The 19,444-nt window shown below is 35.6% G+C and overlaps 1 protein-coding gene across 3 annotated transcripts in view; it reads left to right on the top strand.

The window, feature by feature from the left end:
• Positions 1 to 19,444, top strand: part of LOC131971267 (vasopressin V2 receptor-like) — a 44,777-nt gene that overhangs the window by 8,585 nt on the left and 16,748 nt on the right. For all 3 annotated transcript variants that reach the window (XM_059332621.1, XM_059332619.1, XM_059332620.1), the window contains exon 3: positions 14,125 to 14,516. In XM_059332621.1, the coding sequence (XP_059188604.1) occupies positions 14,127 to 14,516 (390 nt within the window). In that variant the 5' untranslated portion in view covers positions 14,125 to 14,126. The remainder of the gene's footprint in view (positions 1 to 14,124; positions 14,517 to 19,444) is intronic.

Below are 19,444 nucleotides of genomic sequence, written 5' to 3'. Positions count from 1 at the left end.
TGTCGTGCAGATTAATTGCTGCACAGCCGAGCGAGTGGCACCACATGACTCATCCAGACCTTTATTGTGTACAAATCTATTGATCAGTATGTAAATAAAAATCTCCGGCCACAGTTAGAAAAGCAGCAGCAAAGAATACCAAGGTTGAACTCTATCACACGGTGCCATCTAAAGCTCCATTCATGTGTTTATTTTCAGTCGGCTTCCATGCAGATCGGGCCATTTAAATCCTGTTTCCTGCTGTCACTGTCCATTCATGAGGAGGTTAATTGAAATTAGAATTAGCAAAAAAAGACACATAATGACCAACAAAGAATCAAAATGACAGAAAAAACTTAATTACTTAAAAGACACAAAATGACCAAAAAAGACACAGAATTACCAAAAAAAGACACATTTTTAAAAAAAGACACAAAATGACCCAAAAAATAAACAAAATGACAGAAAGAAACTAAATTACTTAGAAAAGACACAAAATGACCAAAAAAGACACAAAATGACCCCAAAAAAAACACATAATGACAGAAAAAAACTAAATTACTTAAAAACGACACAAAATGACAAAAAAGACACAAAATGACAAGAAAATACACAGAATTACCAAAAAATAGACAACATTATTAAAAAAAAAGACACAAATGACCCAAAAAAGACACAAAATTACAAAAAAGATGCAGAATGACTGAAAAAAATACTAAATTACCTAAAAAAGACACAAAATGACAAAATGACCCAAAAATACACGGAATTACCAAAAAAGACACAACATTATTAAAAAAAGACACAAAATTACTGAAAAAACACTAAATTACTTAAAAAAGAAACAAAATTACCAAAGAATACACAGAATTACCAAAAAAGACACAACATTATTAAAAAAAGACACAAAATTACTGAAAAAACACTAAATTACTTAAAAAAGAAACAAAATTACCAAAGAATACACAGAATTACCAAAAAAGACACAACATTATTTAAAAAAAGACACAAATGACCCAAAAAAGACACAAAATTACAAAAAAGACACAGAATGACTGCAAAAAATACTAAATTACTTAAAAAAGACACAAAATTACAAAATGACCCAAAAATACACAGAATTACCAAAAAAGACTCAACATTATAGAAAAAGACACAAAATGACCCAAAAAAGACACAACATTATTAAAAAAAGACACTAAATGACTGAAAAAACACTAAATTGCTTAAAAAAGAAACAAAATTACCAAAAAAGACACAACATTATTTAAAAAAAGACACAAAATGACCCAAAAAAGACACAAAATGATAAAAAAAAGACACAAAATGACCAAAAAAAGACACACGGTCCGATCTAAGGCTGCAGTGAGAAAAGCAGCAAAGAATGCTCCCTACACCAGAAGAATCAGAAAAGATTTGGAAAAGACTCCCGGAGAACTACCAGTTCACACCTAAAGACAAGTGTTTAGAGTTTTTAGTCTCAGACTGAGATTTTAGACAGACTGTCAATCTTGCAGGGAAACTATTTACAAGACTACAACTAGATTCTTTTAGCTTTTTTTCCCATCATGCATTTTCTACGGAGCCCCCCAGGGGACACGGGGGAAAAAAAAAGATGGGTGAAAAAAAAAAAAATGATGGGTGAAAAAAAAAATGATGGGTGAAAAAAAAATGATGGGTGAAAAAAAAAGACTTTTGCGAGATCCTAAGATACTTTTGCGAGATCCCGAGATATGACACATCAGAAGTGGTTTAGTGTTGATATCTATAAAATCAAGTGAGCTATTACAAAATAAAAGCCTAAGATATGAAATAATTATATATACTGATTACTTATGCCTTTTAAAAAAATTGAAAGTTTTTAATGACAATAAAGGATGTGGGGAATCCACAATGAATTCATGAACACATCAGAAGTGGTTTGGTGTTGATATCTATAAAAACAAGAGAGCTATTACAAAATAAAAGGCTTAAATATTGTACACACTGAATAAAAGGAATTGAAAAGGTGTGTATTGAAAATAAAGGGTGTGGGAAGTCCACAGTGAGTTCATGAACACATCAGAAGTCGTTTGGTGTTTATTAGATGAATTTCCAGTGAGTTATTAAAAATAGAAAAGAAAGACGTTGCACTTTTGCGACGGTCCCTAAGCACTCTGGCTGCCGTTGGGCACTAGGACATATATTCGGCCCGGTTACTTTAATCTTTCGCCAGACTCGCTGATTTTGGGGAGTTGATCAAGCCTGTGAAATGTCAGTCTTAGTTTTCTGTACAAAATAAAACCATCCTGGGGGAAATTGGTGCGGTTTTCGTGACGCTATTCCAGTTAGAAGGCCGGAAAATAGGCGAATATCGCTCCTCCATTGCTCCTCTTCTTTCGTCAGTATCTCGGGATCTCGCAAAAGTATCTCGGGATCTCGCAAAACTATCTCGGGATCTCGCAAAACTATCTCGGGATCTCGCAAAAGTATCTCAGGATCTCGCAAAAGTCCGTCCTTTTTTTTTTTCACCCATCTTTTTTTTTTTTCACCCATCATTTTTTTTTTTTTCACCCATCATTTTTTTTTTCACCCATCATTTTTTTTTTTTTTTCACCCATCTTTTTTTTCCCCCCGTGTCCCCTGGGGGGCTCCGTAATTTTCCCCCCATCAAAATGACCAAAAAAAGACACAAAATGACCAAAAAAAGACACACGGTGCGATCTAAGGCCACAGTGAGAAAAGCAGCAAAGAATACCAAAGATAAACTCTATCACACGGTGCCATCTAAAGCTCCATTCATGTGTTTATTTTCAGTCGGCTTCCATGCAGATCGGGCCATTTAAATCCTGTTTCCTGCTGTCACTGTCCATTCATGAGGAGGATAATTGAAATCAAACAGAAATAATAAGCATAAGCGAAACAGTTTCCTCTGCAGTTTTGATCCTTAATGACAGCAGATGGTGCATAGAAATGAAGTGGGAGGTGAATATGAAAGAGAGAAACAACAACAGGTGAAGGGAATGAAACAAAAAGGAGGAAGAAGAGCAAATGAAGAGGGCAGGAGGAGGTGTGCAGGATTAGCAACAGGTTGTTTGAGTGTACACTGGGCTGCTAATGAGGACAGAGAGCTCCTCATTAATCACATCGGGTCGAATTTGGTCAAAGGGAACAAATCAAGGTGGTGACATGCACACAGAGAGACGGATGCTTCATTATGTTTGGGTTCATGCACCTGTTTGTCTGCTACTGATGCCAACATTTCATCTGAGTGACTCACTGGCTCCTCCAAGCAGGTTCAACCTTTTTTTTTTTTAGGTTTATTTTATTTGCACAGTTAGAATTACATAAAATGACAAAGATAACATATAATATAAAGTGCAGGGATAGGCAGAAAACCAGATGGGGTTATTTAAAGCCTCCACCTAAAATGTCATAGTTATTAGAAAGTAATGAACTGATAATAGAAAAAACACATGTATAACATCAAGAAGTTATAATGACAATAACAAAAACAATTAAAAACAAAAATGAACATGTTATAAAAGTGTATTTGTGTGTGAATTAGAATTCGAACAGAATTAGAACAGCAGTTAAATGAGCTTTTAGACACTCAATATCACACTGTCAGTGTCTTTAAACTCACATAATGCTACCTACATTAGGTTTTTAGTCTCACACTGAGATTTTAGACAGACTGTCAATCTTGCAGGGAAACTATTTACAAGACTACAACTAGATTCTTTTAGCTTTTTTTTACCCATCATGCATTTTCCCCCCATCAAAATGACCAAAAAAAAGTAACAAAATTACCAAAAGAAAGACACAAAATGACTAAAAAAAGACACAAAATGACTGAAAAAACACTAAATTACTTAAAAAAGACACGAAATGACCAAAAATACCCAAAATTATCAAAAAAGACACAACATTATTTAAAAAAAGACATAAAATGACCAAAAAGTCACAAAATGACTAAAAAAAACACACTAAATTACTTAAAAAAGACACAAAATGACCAAAAATACACAGAATTACCAAAAAAGACACAACATTATTAAAAAAAAGACACAAAATGACCAAAAAGTCACAAAATGACTAAAAAACCCCCACTAAATTACTTTAAAAAGACACAAAATAACCAAAAATACACAGAATTACCAAAAAAGACACAAAATGACCCAAAAAAGACACAAAATGATTTAAAAAAGACACAAAATTACCAAAAAAGTAATTAAAGGGACCTTCCACACACAACACGGTAAAGTGCCATTCATATAAAACTCACATTAAACTTTCATATCAAGGTGGGGGCCACAAAATATCGTCACGAGGGCCGCAATTGGCCCGCGGGCCGCGAGTTTGAGACCCATGTTTTAGCCACATAAAAAGTTAAGTTAAGTGTACACAGTATATTTAGAATATTTTCACTGCGTTCGCTTGCCGTCAGATTATCCCACAGCTGTTATATCTCTGCCATCTTTAAAGCCACCGGACCTTTTTAACTAAATCAGTTATTTTACCTCACCAGACACAGGAGCTGCTGATCTAGGTTTATGCATAGAAAACAGATAAAAATATTAATATGTAAAGTTTTTATAGCGTTTTTTTTGGACATTTTCAGCCCGAAGGGTCTGAAGGGTAATAAATGAGAGTGGGCCCAGAGGGGTAAACAGCTGCTTTTTGTAGCTAAAAAAGTGTTGTTAAGAATAGTTTGAGTTGCCTAAAACCAGCCACAAATTTATCTATGAGTCCAATTCACATGGGCATTATATATGTTTATATCACATCAGATTTATGACCAAAGTATCCTCAGCCAGGGGTCGTAAACTTGCGGTCCACGGGCCAATTGTGGCCCTCGTGACGATATTTTGTGGCCCCCACCTTGATATGAAAGTTTAATGTGAGTTTTATATGAATGGCACTTTACCGTGTTGTGTGTGGAAGGTCCCTTTAATTACTCTTTTTGGTAATTTTGTGTCTTTTTAAAATAAATTTGTGTCTTTTTTTAATAATTGTGTGTCTTTTTTAATAATTTTGTGTCTTTTTTTAATAATTATGTCTTTTTTGGTAATTCTGTGTCTTTTTTTAAATCATTTTGTGTCTTTTTTAGTAGATTTGTGTCTCTTTTTCGGTCATTTTGTGTCTTTTTTTTATAATTTTGTGTCTTTTTTGGTAATTCTGTGTCTTTTTGGTCATTTTGTTTCTTTTTTAAGTAATTTAGTGTTCTTCAGTCATTTTGTGTCTTTTTAAAAAAAAAAAATTTTGTGTCATTTTTGGTAATTCTGTGTCTTTTTTTGTCATTTTGTGTCTTTTTTTGGTCATTTTGATACCTCCAGCAGCCCCCAGGTAATTTGAGTTTGAGACCCCTGCTCTAAGCCTACATTGTAAAAAAACAAAAACAAACAAAAAACAACTCCATTTTCTATTTTTTAAGTGTAGAGTAGATTTTTTTGAACGTTTTTCACATTTGCCATTTTGACAAAACATCAACAAAGTGTGTTTATCTTTAAGACACTTTAAAATACTTCCGGACGGTTTATGAAGCTTTTAACACCAACACAGTGTTTGGATGTCGACATAGTTTAAACATGATGTCGTTTGTCAAAAGGAATGACCGAAACATGTGTGAACAGAGAGAAAAAGAGGAGTGAGATGTTGAAAGATGTGAATGCTTGTTCGCTATAATGTTTCCCACTTTAATTACCTGCTTGTGTCTTCCCCGAGGCTCTAGTGCCGTGTGCGGGGAAAGAGCTAAAGGATGGAGGGAGAACATGAAAATGGATGGTTGCATGCCCGTTTGCCTCTGGAGAGGAAACCAAGAGAGGCAGTGACTCCATCATTAATCACAGTGAAAGCCTGAAAGTAAAGACAGGAAGCCACTGTGCTGCTCTAACTACTCAGAGCAGACAGAGATGGAATAATTTGTGCTTTACATTAAGTCGATCGGACAGTTTGGAAGGCGGCGCTGCACTTTTGTTATTAAGGAAAGAGCAAAGTAGAACCACTTCCAGAGACTACAGGATATCTGAAAGACTACATTACATATATTTACCCTCTCGACGAAGCCTCAGTTTAAGGAATTTCTTGGAATTTCCACATTTCGGTGCCAGAAAATTTTTGTAGCAATGCGTGGGTCTCCTGTAGTTGAGCAATCTGAAGACAATCCATCTTGATTTCTTGGAGCCATGCAAATGAGACATGAGCATATTTGGAGAAAATACTTTGTGTCCTTCAGGAGTTCATGAAAACAGCTAGAGGCCTTCTCAGAATGTACGAGCACACATTTCCCCACATGTCTTAAGTCAAGTCAAGTCAATTTATTTATAAAGCACAAAATCACAAATCACAGATTTGCCTCAAAGGGTTTTACAGACTGGACATGGAACAGCACCCTCTGTCCTTAGACCCTCACATCGGCCGTGGAAAAACGCCTCAAAAAAACATTTTAACAGGGAAAAACTCCTCAAAAAACCCTTTTAACAGGGAAAAACGCCTCAAAAAAACATTTTAACAGGGAAAAACGCCTCAAAAAACCCTTTTAACAGGGAAAAACGCCTCAAAAAACCATTTTAACAGGGAAAAACTACTCAAAAAACCCTTTTAACCCTCTGAAATCTTGAGGTATTATGTCCGTTTCCGTCTTTTTTGGTAATTGTGTTTTTGTTTGTTTGTCATTTTGTGTCTTTTTAAAAGTAATTTATTGTTTTTTCAGCCATTTTGTGTTTTTTTTTTGGTCATTTTGTGTCTTTTTTTATTCATTTTGTGTCTTTTTTTTTGTCATTTTGTGTCTTTTTTTAGTCATTTTGTGTATTTTTTTGGTCATTTTGTGTATTTTTAAAGTAATTTATTATTATTTTTCTGTCATTTTGTATCTTTTTTGTAATTTTGTGTCTTTTTTTTGGTCACTGTGTCTTTTTTGGTCATTTTGTGTCTTTTTAAAGTAACACAGTAAAGTGACAGTATTTTTTCTGTCATTTTGTGTCTTTTTTTGTCATTTTGTGTCTTTTTTTTGTCATTTTGTGTCTTTTTTGTAATTGTGTGTCTTTTTTGGTCATTTTGTGTCTTTTTTTAGTACTTTTGTGTCTTTTTTTGTCATTTCATGTATTTTTTTATAGTAATTTTGTGTCTTTTTTTAGTCATTTTGATACTGCCTCCAGCGGCCCCCAGGTAGTTTGAGTTTGAGACCCCTGGAGTAGATAGAGGATGAAGGGGGAGAGGGAGGGAGGATAGAGAGGAGCAGGAGTTGTGGGAGGAGACAGCAGCAGGTGATGAAGCGCCTCCATTAGTAATAGCAGTGTTGGTGAGTAGAGTGGACCAGGAGAGGAGCGTTCCCATCTGGGGCCCAACAAGATCCACAGCAGTGAGACCAGCAGGACCACAGCTCCACACCCTGTGGAAGAGAGAACAAAGAAAAGTGGAGTACTCTGGGAAAATACAAGCTTGTGTCATGTCTTATTGGGACATCAGAGAGAAAGAAGAGAAGAGGGGCCCGGTGTACCGTGTCCCCCGACACATTGGGCCTATAGCGGCATAACTAGAGGCTGGTCCAAGGCAGGATAAGACTTCAGGTTTTGTCGGTTTTTGACTTCTTTTCATTCTGCCTGTATAAACGACTTAATAAGTGTTCACCATGCCATGTTGGTATCATTCATCATTCACTGGATCAACATTTTCAACACAAAAAAACACAAAAAACACACACAAAATTAAAAAAACACACACAAAAAATGAAAAAAAACACACTAAAAAACACTTAAAAACATACGCAAAACACATAAACACACAAAAAGACACACAAAATTCCAAAAACACACATAAATCACTTTTTTTTTTACAAAAAGCCCCACATTAAAACCAACTCAAAACACACCAAAAACACATCTTTTTTTTTCTTTTACAAAACACCCAAAAAAAGACAAAAAACACATAAAACACACCAAAAATTACAAAAAACACACTTAAAAACACACAAAAACACACACAAAATTACAAAAACACACATAAATCACTTTTTTTCTTCTTTTTTTTGTTTTTTTTTTACAAAAAACCCACATAAAAACCAACTCAAAACACACCGAAAACATCTTTTTTTTTTTTTGTTTTTACAAAAAAAGACAAAAAAACACATGAAAAACACAAAAAAATTGACGAAAATCATACCAAAAAAACATTCAAGACAAAATATTGCATTAAAAATCCTGAATGAAAACTGCAAAATTTGAAAAACCTCTGCAAAAACTTACATTTGATCGAGGTGTTTTTTTTACCTTTGCTGAAAAAGAGTTGATGCACTAAATTGGACATGGAAACTTCTAAAAAGCTGACATCAGGCTCCATGCTGCTTCGTTTTTTTACGTTGCAACGTCATAAAGAAGTGTTGCTCCGGTGCTTCCGTGGACTCCAGAGGGTTTCTACCTGTTTTCCTACCTGTTATTAATCCTTTCATTTCATTTAATTGAACACAATTAGCGGATATTAGTTTAGCTTTACTGTAACAATGTGCAGTAATGTATAGACCTCAGTCATTACACCTTATCTTCACAGGCTTGAAAAGGGGGATTCACATCAGAAATTAGTCACATGTTCAAATATACACAATGAGATTATATAGAGGGTATAAAGACTGCAGCAGCACAAAGAATCCTCTCATGAATTATGCTGTAATTACAGAGCGGGGCACAAGGCTCCTCAGGTCGAGGCCAGGAGATTCCTTCATGAAAAAAGGCCTCGTTGTCTAAACCTTTAATTAAAAAAACTTCAAAAAGGGAAAAATAATAAACAGATAATAAGAAGGAGTATTAGTATCTTTGATCCAAAGGACCTTTGGACCCGGCTAATATTTAGGTAGGATACGAAAAACCATTTAACCTTCTGAAGTCTCCGATCTAAAAAACTCTTAAGTACTGGCTTGAAAACTCCATGCTAGTTTTTGTTTAATGATGATAGACAAAGAAGAACTATACTTGGTAGAGATAAGGTCAAATATATTTAGTATCAAAATATAGAACTAGATGTTCTCCTCATTTTACCTCTTATATTATTATTATATTACTTATTACAACAAATTCAACCTCAGTCTACAGTTAGGGCGAGTGCCAGCACTGTGGAAAATTTCCTGTGTTGTGCCGGTACCAAAAATAAAATGTCCAGCTGAACTTAATGACTACAGACCAGTAGTCCTCACTTCTCACATCATGAAGTCCTTGGAGCAGCTGATTCTACGCCTACTGGGAGCTGAAGTCAAGGACCAACTCGACTCCCTGCAGTTTGCATACAAACAACACATCAGAGTGAACGAAGCTGTCCTCTACATCGGTGATGTAGAGGACAAACTACTAAAAAGTTAAACTACTAAAAGGGCTACATTTAACGTTTATTCATTTATTTAGATAGAAAAATCACGATAGAAAAGTTTAAAAATAAAGGCTATATCGCCAGAATAAGGACATGTGTAACATCCCTCCTGCAGTATACACAGGTAACTTCACCTAGCGGTAACCTCGCCTAGCGGTAACCTAACCTAGCTGTAACCTCACCTAGCGGTAACCTTACCTAGCGGTAACCTCACCTAGCAGTAACCTCACCTAGCTGTAACCTCACCTAGCTGTAACCTCACCTAGCGGTAACCTCACCTAGCTGTAATCTCACCTAGCGGTAACATCACCTAGTGGTAACCTCACCTAGTGGTAACCTCACCTAGCAGTAACCTCACCTAGCGGTAACCTCACCTAGCTGTAACATCACCTAGCGGTAACCTCACCTAGCTGTAATCTCACCTAGCGGTAACATCACCTAGTGGTAACCTCACCTAGTGGTAACCTCACCTAGCAGTAACCTCACCTAGCGGTAACCTCACCTAGCAGTAACCTCACCTAGCGGTAACCTCACCTAGCAGTAACCTCACCTAACGGTAACCTCACCTAGTGGTAACCTCACCTAACGGTAACCTCACCTAATGTTGACCTCACCTGGCAGTAACCTCACCTAGCGGTAACCTCACCTAGCGGTAACCTCACCTCGCAGTAACCTCACCTAGCTGTAACCTCACCTAGCTGTAACCTCACCTAGCGGTGACCTCACCTAGTGGTAACCTCACCTAGCGGTAACCTCACCTAGCGGTAACATCACCTAACGGTAACCTCGCCTAGCGGGAACCTCACCTAGTGGTGTCCTCACCTAGCGGTAACATCACCTAGCGGTAACCTCACCTAGCGGTAACCTCACCTAGTGGTAACCTTACCTAGCGGTAACCTCACCTAGTGGTATCCTCACCTAGTGGTAACCTCACCTAGTGGTAACCTCACCTAGCAGTAACCTCACCTAGCAGTAACCTCACCTAGCGATAATCTCACCTAGCGATAACCTCACCTAGATACCTCTAGGTGAGGTTATCGCGGCAACCTCACCTAGCAGTAACCTCACCTAGCAACAGAAACACAGAGCTAATGGAAAAATGTCAAAGCGTCAGGGAGACGAAAATGCTGAATATCTCAAAAAGAAAAAGAGGTGGTACCATAAAAGTCACATTGACTTCGGATTCATAGAAGCAATGGACAATGGGGGGTTGCCAAAGTTTACAATTGTAAAAATGTGGGTCCCTCAAGAAAAAGGTTGGGAACCAGTGCTCTACAGGCTTCATCGTGCACTTGCTCATCTGGAGGAAACTGGTGCTTATGTGAGAATCATGTTCTTTGATTTTTTTGGCTAATTATGCACAGCGTCTCCGCTGATCATAAACATAGTGATCGTGAATTAACCGGCATCGCAAACTGTGCACAGAGTGTCCGGTGCAACACCTCCTGCAGCAGCAGCACATACACACTGTACTGCTACAGAGCTAACTGTTAGCCTATTAGCAATTAGCAAACTGAACGCTAAGGGGTTAACATCCCCTCCGGCTCTGTGACTGCAGATGGGAGAGACTGCTGCAGGAGGACTGTGTCGATTCGACTCCTTCTTACTCTCAAGAGTAAGAACAAGTCTCCAAAAGTCTCCAATAACACCAGAAACGGCTCGTATTCAAATCAGCGGCGTTTCGGCGTGTGAGACCCTCCTCATTCCAGGTATTGGGATGTAGTAAAAACACCCTTATAGGTGAGGTTGTGCTGAAAAAAAAGATACCAAAATGGCCTGGTAAACAGTTTTTTAAGTGGTTTATACAGGCAGAATGAAAAAGGTTTCAATAACTGACTAAATCTACAAACTTCAGGGTTAAAACCGTGTTGTTGTGGCAGCAGAGGGTCGACTCAAACCAAAGAGTTGTGTGACTTTAGAGAAATGGTTCCTTTTAGATTCTAAGAGGTCCAGAGAGGTCCAGCTGTTCATCTGAATACATTCCTCTGGCAAAAACCAGCTTGTAGCCCTTGGCAATAAGTTCCAGCGTGTTATCTCACACACTCAGAGGTGAGTGTGCTATTACGCGCAAATTGGCCATTAGGCCTCAGCCGAGTGGTGAGAACAGCCTTGTAATGTCTTGTTAGTCATTCTCAATTACACAATACTACGACTAAAGCTTCCCTCCTATTTTTAGACGTGGAAAAATTCCAAGCACCTACATTATAGCCTTCATTGTTCACATCTGTGTACATAAGCACTCCTTGCACATTAGTCAGAATAATACGTCAATCCACACTCTCTTAACCCTTTGACGCACAACATATTGACCCCCCTTCTAATGCACAACATGGGTCAACAAGACCCCCATTCATTCCCAATGTTATTTAATGCTGCTGTGTGTTTCTGTGCTCTAGCTATCTTTTGATATCAACTTATTTTATGATTGAATATTCCAAGTATTCTTTAAATATCTTGTTTTTGATAACAAAAGATCATTATTTCATCATTTTGCCTCTCATACTTTATGAAGAAAAAAGTTTTTGTATTATTACATAGCTAACTTCTTGGCTAGGTAGCTTGCTAAGCTCACTACTTAGCCAAGAAGTTAGCTAAGTATTAAGCTTAGCAAGCTACTTAGCTAAATACTCACTAGAAGTTAGCTAAGTGTTAGCTCAGTAAGCTACTTAGCTAAAAAATGGATATGGGTCATTTTTGACTCATGTTGTGCATTAGAAGCGTAGCTTAGCAAGCTACTTGGCCAAGCAGTTAGCTAAGTATTTAGCTTAGCAAGCTACTTGATACTTAGCCAAGAAGTTATCTAAGTAGTTAGCTTAGTAAGCTACTTAGCTAAAAAATGGATATGGGTTATTTTTGACCCATGTTGTGCATTAGAAGAGTAGTGACACAAAAAGGGATTTTATTCAAAAATGAATAAAGGAAAACACAAACTTTGAATGTATTATGATCAAAAACTGTTTGAGGAAAACCTGTAATACTGAATGATGAAAATAATTTATTGCAAAGATATAGAACATAAAAACTCTGTCGGGTCACTTTAGACCCATGTTGTGCATCAAAGGGTTAAGAAATATATTTTAACACCTCCTCTCTCCTTATCTTATCGTCCTCTTTCCACTAATTTGTTGTTATTTTGCCATCTGTCACTCATCTTTCATCTCCCTTTATTTTTCTGCCTCCCAGACTTTCTACTACGTGCAGTTTATTTGACTTCCACGAGCATCCCACGACTTTGTTTCTTAAATTGTCATCTCATTCCTACTCCAACTTTCTGTTGTTTTGAGGCCATTTATTTATAAGCATAGAAAAATAAACGTAAAGTTTATTGAGATCGTGACGGACGGTGGAGGAGAGAAGAAAGATGATGAAAGAGAGTATGAGAGGCGGAGGGGGAACAAAAACAGGGGAGAGCAGGAATGTATGGGGATAAGCATGGGATGAGAGCGATTATGAGAGCGGAGGTGAAGGAATAAGATGGTGGGATAGAGGGGAAAGCTGTCAAATCAACCTTGAGAAAATATGAAAAAGAAAATAAACCATTCTGGACTTGCGTCAAACAGAACTGGCAGCTGTGAAGGACTTGAACACACTGAAGACTTATTAAAAAATTGGAGACAGCACCAAAAACACAACAATATTCACATGGCTGCTTGACTGGTCCCGTCTCTGGCTTTCATTACTGTCAGTCACATTGCATAACAGAAGCTATTTATGGTGTTTGCACAAAAACTAATCATGCACCTCCCGCATTGGTCATGTGTTTTGTTTTTAATAAAAAGACCCCCTTGTTCTGGTTTGGATTCTCAATATCGGACAATAAATACTCAGCTGACACATTTAGAAACTACTGGAGGAAAAGTGGAGTAAAGTAAATTGTTTGTTTGTTGATAACGTCTGGCCTTTTACAATCGTAGTGTAGACGGTCTCATGATCCTACACTGGTTTGCTCCAGGGCATCATCTACACCATGGGGCTTTTTGTGTCTTTTTTAAATAATTCTGTGTCTTTTTTGGTAATTTTGTGTCTTTTTTAAAAATAATTTTGTGTCTTTTTTGGGTCATTTTGTTTCTTTTTTTAAGTAATTTAGGTTTTTTTCTGTCATTTTGTGTCTTTTTAAAATAATTTTGTGTCTTTTTTTTAGTAATTTTGTGTCTTTTTTGGGTCATTTTGTGTCTTTTTTAAGTAATTCTGTGTCTTTTTTAAATGATTGTATGTCTTTTTTGGTAATTATGTGTCTTTTTTGGTCATTTTGTTTCTTTTTTAAGTAATTTAGTTTTTTTTTCTGTCATTTTGTGTCTTTTTTCTGTCATTTTGTGTCCTTTTAAAATATTTTGGTGTCTTTTTTGGTAATTCTGTGCATTTTTTGGGTCATTTTGTGTCTTTATTTGTCATTTTGTTTCTTTTTTTAGTAATTTAGTGTTTTCAGTCATTCTGTCTTTTTTTAATTTTGTGTAATTTTTGGTCATTTTGTTTCTTTTTTAGTAATTTAGTGTTTTCAGTCATTCTGTCTTTTTTTAATTTTGTGTCATTTTTGGTCATTTTGTGTCTTTTTTAAGTTATTTATTTATTTATTTTCTGTCATTTTATGTATTTTTTTTTGTTTGTAATTTTGTGTCTTTTTTTGTTCATTTTTCACTTTTTAAAGTAATTTATTATTATTATTCTGTCATTTTGTGTATTTTTTTAATAGTAATTTTGTGTCTTTTATTGATCATTTTGATACTGCCTCTAGCAGCCCCCAGGTAATTTGAATTTGAGACCCCTGTTGTACACAAACCAGAACCAAGAGCTTGTGTTTGTCTCTTTCAGGAATGGAAAGCATCAGTGTGGAAACGGACTGGGATGGGTTAGCCTTCTCCTCTCTGGTCACCGCGGGAAGGAGCAACTTCTCCTCCTCCTCCTCGTCTCTGTTTGTCTCTGAACTGAACGCCCTTAACAGCTCTCACAGCGGGGGATCCTTCTTCGGGATCTTCCCCGAGAATGGATCCACCACCACGCCCCACACGCTGCCCGCGCCCAGGGCCAGGGACCCGGGGCTGGCCCGCGCAGAGATCGCCGTGCTGGGCGTGATTCTGGCTCTGACCACGCTGGGGAACAGCTTCGTGCTGTGGGTTCTGCTGAGGAGGAGGAAGCACAACGCGCCCATGCACGTCTTCATGTTTAACCTTTGTGTGGCCGACCTGGTGGTGGCGCTCTTTCAGGTTAGTTTACCACTCACTTAACCCTCTGAAGTCCAGGAGATTTTGGTTCAAATTTGTCAACTTCCTATGCATTAATTTCTGTCTCTGTTTAGCATCTTTCAGTCTGTCCTTACATCACATGCATGGCTCCTTTTTCTCCACACAAACTTGGCTATCAGTCAGATTTTTCATTTTATTTTAATTAACAAAGTATAAAGCTGCCAGGAACCCAAAATACAAACAAAAGACACAGGTTTCTATGGAAATGTCCCATTTTTTATTTTTATTTTTATTTTTTTACCATTTCTACACACAAAAACAGCAGAAAAAATAATAAATAATAAAACTACAAAACAGTCTATTTGCATGTAAATTAAAAATAATAATAGTTTTCATTGTAGAAAGAAAATTCACATTTTAAAAATGGTCTAGAAACATAAATGTCACACTGTGAAAGCTCCAATGATTGAACTTTAACTGGCTTTCTCAGCTTGTCTATATCATAAATAAATAAATAAATAAATAAATAAATAAAACATGTGTATTTTCAATAAATACATGGACTCCAGAGGGTTAAGACCATGAAAGACCATGAAAGTAACAAGACAAACTTTACAGCTTGATTCAACAAAGTTTACAACAAAGATTTGGGCAGATAGACGGGTCAGAAATAAACACAGGACTTTGATCCACTCTGCAAAAAAGGTGTTTAGTCTAAAAACAAGATAAAACACTAAATCTGAGGGAAATGATCTTTATGCATGGACAGATAATTTCTCTTGACAAGATTTCTTAAATTAAGATTGTTAAATCTAGACATAAGCATGTTGAACGCTTAAAATAAGAAATTAACTCTTAAACAATATAAATTATCTAACACTTCTAAATCTAAAGACCAAAAAAGATACAAAAAAGATACAAAAAAGATACAAAAAAAATACAAAAAAGACACAAAAAGACACGAAAAAGACCAAAAAAGACACAAAAAGACCAAAAAAAGACACAAAAAGACTCAAAAAGACACAAAAAGACACAAAAAGACAAAAAAAGACACAAAAAGACCAAAAAAAGACACAGAAATACTTAAAAAGACACAAAAAGACCAAAAAAAGACACAAAAAGACACAAAATAGACACAAAAAGATCAAAAAAAGACACAAAAAGACCAAAAAAGACACAAAAAGACATAAAATTACCAAAAATAACTCACTTAAGACCATGAAAGACCATGAAAGGAACAAGAGAAACTTTAGAACTAGATTCAACAAAGATTTGGGTCAAAAATAAACACAGGACTTTGATCTACTCTGCAAAAAAGGTGTGTCTAAAAACAAGATAAAACAGTAAATCTGAGGGAAATGATCTTGCTGCATGGACAGATAATTTCTCTTGACAAGATTTCTTAAATTAAGATTGTTAAATCTAGACATAAGCATGTTGAACACTTAAAATAAGAAATTAACTCTTAAACAAGATAAATTATCTAACACTTCTAAATCGAAAGACCAAAAAAGACACAAAAAAGACACAGACACAAAAAAGACACAAAAAGACCAAAAAAAGACACAAAAAAGACACTAAAAGACCAAAAAAGACACAAAAAGACTCAAAAAGACACAAAAAGACAAAAAAAGACACAAAAAGACACAAAAAGACCAAAAAAGACACAAAAACACTTAAAAAGACACAAAAGACCAAAAAAAGACACAAAAAGACACAAAATAGACACAAAAAGACCAAAAAAAGACACAAAAAGACCAAAAAAGACACAAAAAGACATAAAATTACCCAAAAAAAGACACAAAAAGACATAAAATTACCAAAAATAACTCACTTAAGACCATGAAAGACCATGAAAGGAACAAGAGAAACTTTAGAACTAGATTCAACAAAGATTTGGGTCAAAAATAAACACAGGACTTTGATCCACTCTGCAAAAAAGGTGTGTCTAAAAACAAGATAGAACACTAAATCTGAGGGAAATGATCTTTATGCATGGACAGATAATTGACAAGATTTCTTAAATTAAGATTGTCAAATCTAGACATAAGCATGTTGAACACTTAAAATAAGAAATTAACTCTTAAACAATATAAATTATCTAACACTTCTAAATCGAAAGACCAAAAAAGATACAAAAAAGACACAGACACAAAAAAGACACAAAAAGACCAAAAAAAGACACAAAAAAGACACAAAAAGACCAAAAAAAGACACAAAAAGACAGTAAAATCACAAAAAAAGACATACAAAGATTTTTTAAAAATCACCAAAAAAAGACACAAGAAGACAAAAAAAACACCAACAAAAAAAAGACTTTAATATATTATAGCACATAAAAACTGCAACGAACAAGTGATGGGTTACACCTTTGAACGAAATTGATCTATCGTTGGTTCCTTCTCATTCAGTGGTAGAAATAATTAAAATTATTAAAATTATTAAAAAGACACAAAATGACACAAAAAAGACACAAAATGACACAAAAAAAGACACAAATATATCATTTAATGAACCACTGGCAAGTATGTGTGTATATAAACATGTCATACAATCTGGTATCAAATGTATTAGCAGGTCATACTGTAATTAGTAATTAATAATGACTAATTGAGAGCCAATATTTTACTAATTTGCATGCTAATAAACAACTGATTAATGTTGAATACATGTACCTTAATATAAAGTATTTCCCCCAAAAATATCATTAACTTAAAGGTTTTTTTTCCTGAAACAGTAAACAGTTTACAGATTTATTTACCACTAATGCAATTTAGTGAGAAGACAGTTAAATGTGACATCTGTAAATTAAATTACACATGCTGCAAATTATTCCGTATTAACTGTGCTGTACCAGCTGTCTTTGTAACTGATATTTATGCTTTTAATGTGATTATTAGTACTTAGCCTTAACTGCTGAACAACAATGTAGCTGTGTCCACAAAAATAACCCTTCTGACAAGCAACAAAAAATAATTTAATGCTATCAAATTTTAGTGGGTTTCAGCTGGACACAAAAGTCTTGGTGTTATTTTATATTTGTCAACAAATCCAATGAAAAGACCATCTCTCAATACCATGTGGCTTTTAGCCCGAGCCCACTGGTTCCTGCTTCGCATACACACTGCAAAAAAAGAAAAGTTGGGTGAACTCAAAATTTCAAGGCAACAAACTTCGATAAAATTTCAAGTTGGACAATGAAACTAAATATTTTAATTTTTTTTTTTTTTAGTTTTCTCAACTCTGAATTCAGATTTTTGTCAGCTCAACTGTAAGTTGTACTAACTTATAATTTTACATTGTAATAACTTTTAATCCTTACTTCTGCTAACTTCTGCAATGTGCTGAATTGGCACGATTGTAGCGCTGCTATGAAATGTCAGCTAATGTTGCAACCACAATTTTGAGTTAGCATTGATACGCTAATGGCTACTCTTGTAGCTGTAACAAGCAGCGCCGCTAGCATCAGTTAGCCGCTAGCGTCAGTTAGCCGCTAGCATCAGTTAGCCGCTAGCTTTCGCTAATGACCGAATTTCACCCATTTCCCGCATTTCACAACAAAGAAATAAGAGTTATCAGAACTATTGTCCCTTGTTGTGAACCCCAACTTAAAGATATAAGTAACAACAACTCACCAACTTGTTTTTGAGCAGACAACTGGCTTCCTTTGTTGTGCTAACTTACATTATTGCCCTAAATGTCAATAATTTATATTTCCAAGTTTTACCAACTTAACGTTTTAGGCCAAAAAATACAAGTTGGCTTTTTTGCAGTGTAAGTCTTTAAAATTGGTTCACAAACATATAGTTTCTTTATTCAAAAAAGTTCTGTCACTTCCTAAACAGCTCGGCACTGTCTGCAAATTTTGGCAGTGGATTAACACACATTTTGGCGTCAAACTGTTAGGATACGATCATGGCTGAGGTTAAAACAAATGTTTGTAACCTAAAATTATTTAGTGTCTTTAAAATGAGTAGCCAATAGTTCTTAGACTTTTGGTTTCACACAGGGCACAAACAGCGGCCTCCTGGGTAAAAGTCATGTGATTTTTTTTAACCCTCTGACCCTGTAAACTTGTGCTTTGAATCTGTAAAAACTGGTATTGTCCTTTGATATTTTAACTTTCTGACGGTTCTAGAACGGATGGAAGGAACGAATGTTTCTGTGAGAAAAAAGTCACCAAAACGAAGCTTAAAATTGTGATATTTCTGTCAAAATCACTTTATTCTTTAACATTTAAGACATTCAAATTTATTTATATAGTGCATTGTTTGTTTTTATTCTTATTTTTTTTTGTAAAGCACTTTGTGTTGCATTTTTATGTATGAAAAGCGCTATATAAATAAAGTTTGATTTGATTTGATTTGATTTACAGACGGCTGAGCTACACCAAAGTGCTTCACATAAAAGTGCAAAAAGTGCAGAATTGATAAGAATTGACAAAAGTGAAAGAAACAAAACAAAAAACAAACAAAAATACCAAACACTAAACTGTTTGGAATAACTAGATCCTAGCAAAAACATTCAATTCTGCTCCTCGGCAACACTGTGAAGCCACGATTGATTCTGCTGAGACGAAAGGTCACGTGACAAATATTTACTGAAAATCAGACAAATAGCTGTCTGTTTACACAGAGCTGAGAGGAGAGGACAGAAGAGGTTGTAAAATTGTAAATTGTTCAATATGTATAACATGTGGAGACCCATTTTTTTCCTATATTCATGACTCTTGTGGGCACTTGGGAAAATGTTGCAAATATAAATGAAATTTTATTCCAATTTAACTTATTTGACTTACATATCGCAGTGAAATACAAGACAACAGTGAGTAGATGTAAAAAGAGCAAATGCCCTTAAACAGATTAGAGTTTAGAGGATTAAACCATCTCCTCCTCTTCTCTTTCGTGCTTTTTACTACATCACATGAGTTGCTCTTAGCAGTTTTTGGA

This window comes from Centropristis striata, chromosome 5 (genome assembly GCF_030273125.1).
Source record: "Centropristis striata isolate RG_2023a ecotype Rhode Island chromosome 5, C.striata_1.0, whole genome shotgun sequence".
Taxonomy (NCBI): Eukaryota; Metazoa; Chordata; class Actinopteri; order Perciformes; family Serranidae; genus Centropristis; species Centropristis striata.
The sequence above is the reverse complement of the archived record's forward strand: the minus strand, read 5'-3'. Positions and strand labels throughout refer to the sequence as shown.